Raw genomic sequence first — 11462 nt, forward strand, 5'->3', positions numbered from 1 at the left:
GAGGACCTGCAGGGGAGATGGCCCTCCCCGGGGGGGGCGGGGCCAGTTGCGGGCGTCACGGGGCAGCTCCGCCCCTCCCGCCGAGACGCGGGCGCTGGTGGCGCCATCTTTCCCGGCTACGGGAGGGGTCACAGGTCAGTGCCGATCTTCGCTGCGAGTGAGGAGGGCGAGGTGAGTGATCAAACCCGGCCGACGCCTTCAAGTCCCGACGGGTACGAGCAGCAGGAGTGGGTTAATTCGTGAAACGGAAGGGTGGGGGGCCTGATGGCGGCCGGAGATGCAGCTGGGGGAGGGGAGCAGTCGAGGGGAATGGGGAGGGGGCGGAACCTCCGGGTACCGCTGGTGTGAGAGGACCCCTGCGGCCTAAGGGGCGGTGTTCCTTTGGTCCGCAAACCTCATCTTTCTCACTGGGCTCCTTCATGCTGTGCCAGTGCCCCAGTTTGAAAAATTCAAAATTTCTTTGTCTCTTTATTCTTTCTGGAAAGTGTAATAATTCGGAAAACCTGTGATGTTTCATAGGCGTGAGCTGTTCCGGAGGGAAGGTGAGGATGTAGGGTTTCTTAGGGCCGCCAGAAAGGGAGCAGGAGTAATAGGTCAGAGTATGGGAAGGTAGGGCACTGGCTCTAGGACTGTCGTCACGGTGTCTTCATCCTGGTTGAAATGTTTTCTTCTTTTCTTGCCAGGTGCCTTTTCCTCGGGGCAGCCCAGGATTCTCCAAGAGGACAATGGATTCTGGAACTCGCCCAGTTGGTAGCTGTAGCAGCCCTGCAGGGCTGTCACGGGAATACAAACTAGTGATGCTGGGTGCTGGCGGTGTAGGGAAAAGCGGTAGGTGATGTTTTTCTTCCATTTTAAAAGAAGTTAGAATGAAAAATTCTTATAACAAATGCCCTCCACCCAAACCAACTGGGAGACTGGCTATTATGCAATATTGATACTTACAGTTCTTTCTGTGGGTGACCTTTGCGTGGATTTTAACTTTCCTTTCTTGTTTTAAAGCCATGACCATGCAGTTCATCAGCCACCGGTTTCCAGAAGATCATGATCCCACCATTGGTAAGTCAGATTATCACTTCGGTTTTCCAAATAAACCTCATAAAAGTGTCTTGATGTCAATTTTTTCAAACAATTTTAAACCATTTATATTTTGAGCCTTTTTTGGTGTCTAATTCAGATTTATTTAATAAGAATATCATAGCAGTTGGTAAGCAAATGGATTTTTTTTTTTCCTAGCTTAACCGTATATGTATATCAGCCATCTTAGTCTGTCTTTTATTGAGCATTAGTGGGACACTTTCTTTGTTATATTTTTATGGTTGGTATATTGCATTGCCAGGTTAAGGGAAAAATTTAAAGGCCACTTAACGAAGCCTTTTGCTATTATTTTTTCTAAGGGTCTGACTTGAGACTGACTCTGTAACTATGAGTCAGCTGGTTTGAACTTCCACAGAAGGAAGCAGAAAAACAAGTAGAGCCAGCCTGCTGAACTCTTAACAACCCAGACGTGCAGAGCCTGGACTTGTTCCACTAGAAGCCTTTCATTTACTTCCTTATACCTCAAGTTCATTACATAGCAAGGTCTTTCTTCATGTCTTTTCTAATCCTTAATGCTCTATTGTTAGTAAAACAGTGTTAGAGAGTAAAAAGTAATTTTGTTTTGCCTTTTTTTTTAAAACTGCTGTTCTATGTAAACACTAAGAATGTTATGATCATTCCTGAACCATAAGGAGGCAGGTTTGATTTTTAGGAGTTATATCCCAGGATAAAAGAAAAATGGTGATGGGGATAGAGGAGGGCACAGAATACCTGCCATATTACTTGTATTTTCAGGATGTGACACTTTGTCATGATCCTGGGTCTCTAGGAAGGATTTCCATTGGGTCAGTCCTCTGCTGCTCTTTTTTCCACAGAGCCAATGAGTGTTCTGTGCTAACCCATCTTTGGATGTGGTCATTTTATATAGTAGATGCTTCTGTGGCTTGGGGAAAATAGAAACAGTTCTTATTTTTTCATGTACTATATTAAGTTTAGAACATTGTTCAGGAATTCACACTATGGTGGGAATTCTAGGAAAAAAATTAATTTAGGGCCTAGGATAATTTACTTAGAACTACAGAAATATCTTTTCCTGGGACTTCCCTGGTGGTCCAGTGGTTAAGACGCTGTGCTTCCACTGCAGGGGGCACACGGGTTCAATCTCTGGTCAGGGAACTAAGATCCCACATGCCATGCAACGCGGCCAAAAAAAAAAAAGAAATATCTTTTCCTTTCTTCAAAGTAAAACCCGGGAATTCCCTGGTGATCCAGTGGTTAGGACTCAGTGCTCTCACTGCCAGGGGCCTGCGTTCAGTCCCTGGTCAGGGAACTAAGATCCCACAAGCCGCATGGCGTGGCCAAAATAAAAAAAATTTTTTTTAATAAAATTTAAAAAAATAATAAAGTAAAACCCATATCCTTGTCCCCTGAAAAGTTACTTTTATAATCAGTTGATTTTTTTTTCCCCCAGTCAGCTGCTCTTCTGACAATATTATCTGATTTCAACAACAAATACTTTCATCTCTTGAGTTCCTGTTATGTGCCAAGCACTGTGTTAGGCCCTGGGGGTACAGTAATGAGCAAAAAGATATGGGGTCTGCTGTCATTGAGTTTACAGTTTAGTGCAATTTTGTTTCAGACTTTGGCTGCTAACTTTAAGAAGAAAAACTTTATATTGTAACCAGTACACATATAAGTATATGTTTGCACATATGTATATGTAATTAAAATATCATGAAACTATATGTACCTCACTAAGTGTGGTGCACTCTTGTATTTCCTCTTTCATTTTAGATTTCTGCTTGTTTATTTTAATGCTGGTCCCAACCCATTAAATTCATCCACAATTCGCAAATACTAACGGATCATGCGTGACTTGTAGTTTGAGAATCATTGATTTAGTAGGCTCTTCATTTTTGAGGAAGAGTCAGAAGCAGAGGTTCAAGAAAAAATGTTTGAAGGCAATACATAAGGATGTAAGCAGCAATTGTTTGAATGATGGAAATACTGAGTGAGGTTTTTCTCTTCTTTTTTACTTTGCTGTATTTTCCAAGGTTACCATAAGAATACATAAAGAAATGTGCTCTCATAAAGGAGAAATTATGACAATATGGATTCTTTAGAAAATAGTAAACTCTGGTTTTTGCTTTCTCTATAATATTAAAAATGAGGAAAACTATAGCATATGGTTAAGTACATAAAGCTTTTGAGTCAAGCAGCCCTTGGATTCAATTCTGGCTATATCATTAATGAACTTTGTAACATGGGGAATACATTTAATTTTTTTTTTTTTTTTTTTTAAGAAATTCACGTTCTTTTATTTATTTATTTATGACTGTGTTGAGTCTTCGTTTCTGTGCGAGGGCTTTCTCTAGTTGCGGCAAGTGGGGACCACTCTTCATCGCGGTGCGCGGGCCTCTCACCATCGCGGCCTCTCTTGTTGCGGAGCACAGGCTCCAGATGTGCAGGCTCAGTAATTGTGGCTCACGGGCCCAGTTGCTCCGTGGCATGTGGGATCTTCCCAGACCAGGGCTCGAACCCGTGTCCCCTGCATTGGCAGGCGGATTCCTAACCACTGCGCCACCAGGGAAGCCCCATTTAATGTTTTAGAGTTTAATTTTCTTTACCTGTAAAATGGAGGTAATAATACCTACCTCACTGAATTATTGTCACTGTTGAATGAACTAACATATATAAATCACTTAGTATAATGCCTGGCGTCTAATAACTATTTAGTAAATGGTAAAGTTACTTTTCTGGCCTAACATTTTTCAAAAAGACAATCTCTCAACTCTTTTAGAATTGTAGGTGAAGTCTAATAAGCTTTAGCTATGAATAAACTTATGTCATGGTTTATGTGGGAAAAAAGAAATCAGTTGAAGACCCAATTTACATATCTCAATGGAATTAGGAGCTTCCTGAGAACATTTGGGCACTTAAATGTGTAATCTACTTCTCCATAAGATGAATTGCAAAATAAGGTTACATATTCCTGCATTTATGGGTTTATAGTACCACCTTTCTTCCCTTCTGTAGAAGATGCTTATAAAATCCGGATCCGTATTGATGATGAGCCTGCCAATCTGGACATTTTGGATACGGCTGGACAGGTATTAAATCCCAAAATGCAATGAGTAAAGGCCTTTTTGTGCTAGTAAAGGGGAGGGGAAGACTTATGCAGAGAAGATCATTAGTTCATCTCTTTTAATTTTTCATGCACTCTGACTCAGGATAGCAGGTAACCAACATCTCTCTTTAATCTGAAATAAATAGCTAAAGTGTATATAGTTCCAGGTTGCATCAATACACTAATAATCCTTGTTTCCCTCTAGGCAGAGTTTACAGCCATGCGGGATCAGTATATGAGGGCAGGAGAAGGGTTTATCATCTGTTATTCTATCACCGATCGTCGAAGTTTTCATGAAGTTCGGGAGTTTAAACAGCTTATTTATCGAGTTCGACGTACTGATGATACCCCTGTGGTTCTTGTGGGAAATAAGTCTGACCTAAAGCAGCTAAGACAGGTGAGGATAGACTAGAAAATGCTATGTGTAGTCTTGTGGGATTAGTCATTTGTGTTTCTCTGTTTATAAATTTCTTTGCCTTAAAAAGAAAATTTTAAATTAGCTTCTCCCTAGCCTAGAAAACTTCCCTATATCTACTAATGTGCTCCTATTTTGAGTAAAATCTGGATTTTAGGAATCAGTTTACAGGACAAAATCCACAGGATAATAATCAGATGACAAATAGAATACACATTAAGTGAAGGATCATGGGATTTTCATTTTCTAAAACCTCAGAAGTAAATCTCTTTATGTTGCAAAAAGAGAAACTTAGGCTTCAAGGTATACTTCCTGATGGTGAGGATTATGAGCCGTGGAAAGGGAGAATAAGAGAAATTGTAGAGGATTTTAGAATAAATGATACCCTTCAAGTTAGCAACAATATTTAAAATTTTGCTGTTTGGTATAGAGTTGAAGGAGTGGTGAAAGGGGCACATTTATCACTACCAGTGAAAGCAACGAATGGTACAAACTTTTTAGAAGTAGTTTGACAGTAGGTAAATTCATAATGCTTCTCAGTTAATTCCTGTTTCAAATAATCTATTCAGGGATTTATATATGAAATGTTCATTGCCAGGCTATTTATGGTAGCAAAAAATGAGAATAAGTCTAAATGTCCAAAAGTAGGAGAAATTATGGAATATCCATAATTGGATATATTGATTTCAGGTTCCTTATGGTTTTCTGTATTGTAGTTTAAATATACCTCTCTTTGCCTTGTGATTTACATTCTTGAAGTGAAAAGTATGAAGAAAATTAAGATTGTATATTTGATATCTATAACTATTCCCTGTTCCAAAAGTTATCTTTAAAATAGACTAGAAATAGAATCACATAATTTGAAAGCAGAAGGAATTAGAAGTCATGTAATCCAGCCTCCCAACATTACAAATATCACTCTGCTCTGCTTGGACCTTTCCAGAGTTGAGGCGCTCTCTTCCTGTTAAGGTAACCCCTTCACTTTTTGGGGAAGTTGTGAATCTTTTCCGCTGTTAACCACTATAAATTTTCTCATGTTTACATTTTTAAAGGTCACCAAGGAAGAAGGATTGGCTTTGGCCCGAGAATTCAGCTGCCCCTTTTTTGAGACATCTGCTGCATACCGCTACTACATTGACGATGTATTCCATGCCCTTGTACGGGAGATACGTAGGAAAGAAAAGGAGGCAGTACTGGCCATGGAGAAAAAATCTAAACCCAAAAACAGTGTATGGAAGAGGCTAAAATCACCGTTCCGGAAGAAGAAAGATTCAGTAACTTGAAGGGAAGATGTGAAATGTTTATCTGTGAACTGCAGTGCTTAATCAGAGCAGTCCAGTAACCTGCATTAGTGAGCATGGTGCTTGTAATTTCTCCTGTTATGACCGTTATTTTAAAAATAACTGATGAAGGGGACATGCCCACTAGGAGTTTTCAATGACGTGGTATTTAAAATATTGTTTCTTAGCTAATTCTGGTTCTATTAACCCAGTGGAGCACTGTCTACTTTTAAATTGTCACATTAGAATTTGATTTACCAATGTTTTGGGTTCTGTTGCTGATATTAATTAATGTAAATTTTTTATACCCGGGGGAATACGCATACCATACGTATTTGACTAAGCTCACAAAAGGAATTTTTTGCCATGCACTATTCTGCATTCTCTTTCAACTGCAATTTCCTGGGACTGTCCCAGGGAAGGACTTCAGTCTTTTCTGTTCATGCTGTGCTTCCTGGAGACAGAACAAAAATCATCGGGAAATCAGTTCTAAAGAGATCGGTGCTAAAGTTCAGCAAATAGCTGTGGAACTGACTCCTGTTGCAGATTATGGAGTGATGAGATTGGGGAAATCAGGCTGTATGTTTTTGCAGGAGCTTGGCTAGAAGAAGTTAGGATCAGAACAGTGCTCCTCAGAGGAGCCTGTCTTTCCTAAGAAGTACACATTTGACCCAAATGCACTGGGATGGATGAGAGCAAACAGAAACATATAAAATGTAATGAAGCTTTCTCCTACAGGGTTATTTTACTCTTCCTTTCAGGGTTTTGCCCTTTACCTTCAAAGGTAAACATTTTGGGAACCATTACTGGGTTACTAAACTGTTGTTTAATCTAAATCCTTGGTTGGGACAGCCATTGCCTTGTACAGGTTTATTTTTTCCCCAGAGATGCACACACCAATACATTTACATTAATTGCTTCCTAGTGCTTTCCCTTAGCTTCCCTGTGCTCTCTAGAAGAGCTAGGCCTGGCAGAATGTTTTTTAGGCCCTTCGTCAGACTGACTGCATTTTCCATACAGAAGAGACATCAGGAGTTAGTAAAATTGTATTTGTGCCTCCTTGACATAGACAATCACTAGACCCAGTGTTCTAAGAAAGCCTGTGGCATTTCTGTGTAATGAGCCAGTCTTGAAGCTTTAAAATTCCCATATGTTGAGTTTCTCATTGAAGATTTCTTTACAAGGACCTTGCTAAGTTCACCTCAGGGTTTTGCCTGAGCCTTGACAAAGCTTAGCCTAAGACAGTACCTCTTTGATAACTGCATAGTTGAGAAACTATCCTATCTTCTTGGGAAGAATCAGCTTTAAATATTGGTGGTGAGTTCTTTCTTTTAGAATCAGGATTATTTTGATACCTGAACTTGTTATGTGTGGAGATTAAGCACAAAAGTGCTAAGAGTAATGTAGCATATGTTGAACAGTAAATGTCACTGAAGCAGTGTTTGTGACCACTTTAAACTCTAAGAACATGACTTTGTGTAGCATCTCTTAAAAAGTGCACAGCTCAATTCACTGTTTTCCATTTTTATTACAGTCAGGACAGGGTTGTTGTATTTTTCCTTCCAATCAGTGGTATGTGTTCTAGGTTTAAAGGAAAGTGATGGTTGTAACTTTTTTAGCTGAGTAGTGATCCCTTTTGAAACTCCTGAAATGTTTTTGCTACCAAATAAATCATGGTTTATGGTACTCAAGCCATCCAAAACTGAAAGATGCAGAATTTGAATCTATGCAGGACAAAAGTCTTACAGGAACCATAGCACTTTGGAGAAGTGTGAAGTTAGAAAAGAAGTACAGTGCAATTCTATTTTAACAGTATTTCACCACATTTAAACTAGCTTAGAGCCTGTTAGGTTTAATGCCTTAGCTTCTCATTACTAATAACCTAGGGAGTTGTTATTAGCATCAAGCAAGAAGTTGACAGCTATGTAATTATATCTATAAGACAGGAGGGAGTTTGTACTGTATATAAGAAAAATAACAAGTGGGTGTTTTTAAGACTATCACTGTCATATATTTGATCATTGGATTACTTAGCCCATCAGTTAGTATTGAGAATTCTATTCATGGTGCTAAATAGTTTGAGGGGTATAATATGTGTAAGTCATAGCTCTATTCTTAGTGATTGTATAGTGTAAATAATTTATAAGCTCTAAATAGTCAGCTTTATCTAATTTGAGGGCATTAAAATCAATTACTGCCTGGAACTTTGAGGAGAGAAAAATTCAGGGACAAGTTGAAAAGCACTGGAACTGTTCATGTCCATACCAGATTGGTAAGTTACAAAATTTGGAAGCTGGTGTCTAGAATTAACTGTTTAGAATTCCAAAAGAGATATATGTTTTAACTTTGTGATATATTAGCAAGAATTGGTCTACTGTAATGTTTGGGGAGGAGAGGGGAGAGAAAAGTTTTTCACTTATGCACTTGTATACGATGACAGTTTGTATGACACAATACAAAACTTTTAAGCAACTTATTGGGCCTTTCCTTTACTTACCTATGTATGGGTAGAAATGTCTGGAATCGTTACACAAGGGTCATTTTAAGAAAAAACTTAGTACCTTGAGATTTTATATTCTGGAAAATATTGATTCAAAAAAATTTGAGTGCCCACCATATATAGAACACCTGTGTCAAGTGCTCAGGAGCATGCCACAGAATGCCCCTTTGTCCAGAGATTACCTCAGTGCTTGCCTAGGTCAAGGGGTGGGTGGGAGGTGGAGGTGCTGCCGTCCAACTGTGGAAGAGTCTCCCCCATGTGACAGTGAGCTGGGGTCCTGGCAGTAGGCACCACCTGGCTCTGATTCCTGACCCTAAAGCACTGCCCACTGTCCTGGAGCCAGCAGATGGATGACACTTGGTATTTGGCCATGCCATTGGAGAACTTAGGTCGCAGAGTGAACTGCTGCTTCCAGGGCAGGTGCTGGAGAGACCCCACTGATAACCCAGCATCTCTGGGGAGAGGCGAAGGGACAAGGCAAAATTTTAAAAAAAGAGCCTACCTCTTTGGTGGGCAGATGGGAAAAACATGTTGGAAGTGGTAGTGCGTTTGCCCACCTGATCAAGGGTTAACTAAAGTTGTTTCAAGGATGTAAACTAAATGTGAGAGAATGAGGAATAATTTTTTATGTGAAGGTCGTTGCTTTTATCTCCACTACTCTAAATGGGCATCAGTGTTGGTAGAGAGGACTTAGTTTGGACATTAAGGGAATATATTTTTGTGTCCTCATGATTTAACATTTATTGAGTAGGTCAGTAACTGTCAGTGTGTCCACTATTAAAATGGCTCATGGAAGAGGAGCATTCCATGTTCTAATGTAACCTCTGTTAGGATAGACAGTGGAATTACAGTCAAAGTATTTATGGACACTTATGTGCACTAAGCACTGTTTGCTTTAAGAGCTGTGAGGGATTCAGAGGGCTGTAAAATATCCCTGCTCTGGATTAAATTTGCATATACAAAACAACTGGAGATCAATCTTAAAGTAACAGATTAGGTGCTTCAAAGTCAGAGTGTTACAAGGATTCAAAGAAGGAAGGAATTAACATAGCTCGGGCAGATCAGTGGAGCCGACTCTTTAAGAGTGAATGGGAGAGGAGGCAAAATTGAGGAGAGATTGAATTTGACCTGAATAGAATAATGAAGAGATACGATCAGAGATGTAATTTCTGAAATTCCTCATTCCCCGTATGTATTGCTTATTTTCTTTAAAAAAAAAAATTGCTTATACGAGTTTAGTACGCCATTGACAAATAATTGGCAGTGTTGCACTTTTCCTAAAGTCAGTCTTGAGAGGGGTGAGACAAATTTGAAGTCTTATTTTTAAAAGTCCTTGTTAACTTTGACAAACACTTGGCTTTAAAAGATGGCTTAGGGACTTCCCTGGTGGCGCAGTGGTTAAGAATCCTCCTGCCAAAAAAAAAAAAAAAAAGAATCCACCTGCCAGTGTAGGGGACACGGGTTCGAGCCCTGGTCCAGGAAGATCCCATATGCCGCAGAGCAACTAAGCCCGTGCGCCGCAACTACTGAGCCTGCGCTCTGGAGCCCGCCAGCCAGCGCCTAGAGCCCGTGCTCTGCAACAAGAGAAGCCACCACAATGAGAAGCCCGCGCATCACTAGAGAGCTGTTTTGTTTTTTCTCATTTTCTCACTTTAACCTCTGGAGATTTTGATTTCATAGATTTCTGATAGGACCCGGGAATCTATATTAAAACAAAAACCTCCCAGGATTCTGATTGTAGCCATGCAGCCATTCTTGGATTAGGAATCACTGAGCTTGATGATGTCAAAGTGTCTTGGTAGATCATTGGAGGACTGTTTAAAGCAGTGATGAGTTGTAGTTAACAGATGTGGAAAATTGTGGCTCTATGTAGAATGGTGTGGGGATGGGGAGCAACTGGAAGTAAGCAACAAGAAGTCTGCTCTAGTAGTTCATGAGTAAGGGAACAAGGGCTTTGGCTGTAGGGACAGGCAAGAAATATAAATTCATACCTTGTTATGAAGGAAGCCATTGGATAGCACAAAGTGCTGTTAGGTCTTAATGTTTGGGATATTTTGAAATATATATATATATATATATATATATATATAAATATATATCAACTTTTTAAAAATTAATTATTTTTGGCTGCATTGGGTCTTCGTTGCAGCGAGCGGGGGCTACACTTCGTTGCAGTACGCGGGCTTCTCATTGCAGTGGCTTCTCTTGTTGCCAAGCACAGCCTCTAGGCGCGCGGGCTTCAGTAGTTGTGGCTCGCGGGCTCTAGAGCGCAGGCTCAGTAGTTGTGGCGCACGGGCTTAGTTGCTCCGCGGCATGTAGGATCGTCCCGGACCAGGGCTCGAACCCGCGTCCCCTGCATTGGCAGGTGGATTCTTAACCACTGCGCCACCAGGGAAGTCCCTCCAATCAACTTTTAAATATGAGTTGGCCTTGAGACAAAATTACTGAAATATTTTAGCTTTGTCTGATAGTCCTTGCTTTAAAAAAGAAGAAAAAAACATGATGAGCAGCTTTTGGTTCAGTGTGTACATTCCCCAGCACACATGATTATATCATGAAGTCACCCAGTTTTTTGAACAAAAGCTGCTGGGGTGGGGACATGTGTCATTTCCTGCCCTTCCCAGAGCTGGTTATTACTAGAGTTTATTACAGTTTGCTCTGAGCCAGGAGAAAATCTTTAGCTCCAGAAATATCCCCCACCAGATACTTTTCTTATTTTCCTTGCAGAGGAGTGTGTAGGTGAGAGAGTGGAGGCAGAGAAACTTATGGTTTATGTGAAGGTGAGTCTAACTATGTACTCAAATACGGTGCAATCGACATAAATCTCTGCTGGCCTGGAAGGCATGCATGCACATACAATTTAGTCAGAAATAACTTGCAAAGTCCCACCCAAAACACTGAGGCTATCCTTACTTTCATATCCTTAGACTCCTCAAGAGAGTATGTGGGTCTGGTTGCAGCTAATATACATTCACCGCCACCACCAAAAAAACAACTCTAGACCAAACTTCTTTCGAAACTCTGACTCAGAGTAAATAGGAAGAAGAGGCAAAGGCTTTTTCTGTTTGCTTTAGGTCTGCTTCCTAGACAGTATTTTGTTCACTG

At 40.4% G+C, this 11462-nt stretch overlaps 1 protein-coding gene across 4 annotated transcripts; it reads left to right on the top strand.

Annotated features, from left to right (window-relative positions):
* The first annotated feature begins 60 nt into the window (after positions 1-60).
* RIT1 (Ras like without CAAX 1) lies at positions 61-8329 on the top strand. Of its 4 annotated transcripts, none has more exons than XM_082363713.1 (6): positions 61-171; positions 684-828; positions 1000-1056; positions 4072-4145; positions 4368-4559; positions 5630-8329. In XM_082363713.1, the coding sequence occupies exons 2-6, from the start codon at positions 726-728 to the stop codon at positions 5858-5860; spliced, it is 657 nt and encodes a 218-aa protein (XP_082219839.1). In that variant the 5' UTR covers positions 61-171; positions 684-725; the 3' UTR covers positions 5861-8329. The 4 variants fall into 4 exon arrangements, with proteins under 4 accessions (XP_082219839.1, XP_082219840.1, XP_082219841.1 ...); XM_082363714.1 differs by having other exon boundaries at positions 81-212; XM_082363715.1 differs by lacking the exon at positions 61-171 and adding an exon at positions 321-542.
* The last annotated feature ends 3133 nt before the right edge of the window (positions 8330-11462 follow it).

The sequence above is a fragment of the Balaenoptera borealis genome (assembly GCF_965194805.1).
Source record: "Balaenoptera borealis genome assembly, chromosome: 1".
NCBI lineage: Eukaryota > Metazoa > Chordata > Mammalia > Artiodactyla > Balaenopteridae > Balaenoptera > Balaenoptera borealis.

Excerpts from the sequence above, each read along its gene's own strand:
- RIT1 (XM_082363713.1), top strand. The coding sequence starts at position 726 with ATGGATTCTGGAACTCGCCCAGTTGGTAGCTGTAGCAGCCCTGCAGGG. Across the intron at positions 829-999 it reads TGGCGGTGTAGGGAAAAGCG|CCATGACCATGCAGTTCATC; the intron begins GTAGGTGATGTT and ends CTTGTTTTAAAG. Across the intron at positions 1,057-4,071 it reads AGATCATGATCCCACCATTG|AAGATGCTTATAAAATCCGG; the intron begins GTAAGTCAGATT and ends TCCCTTCTGTAG.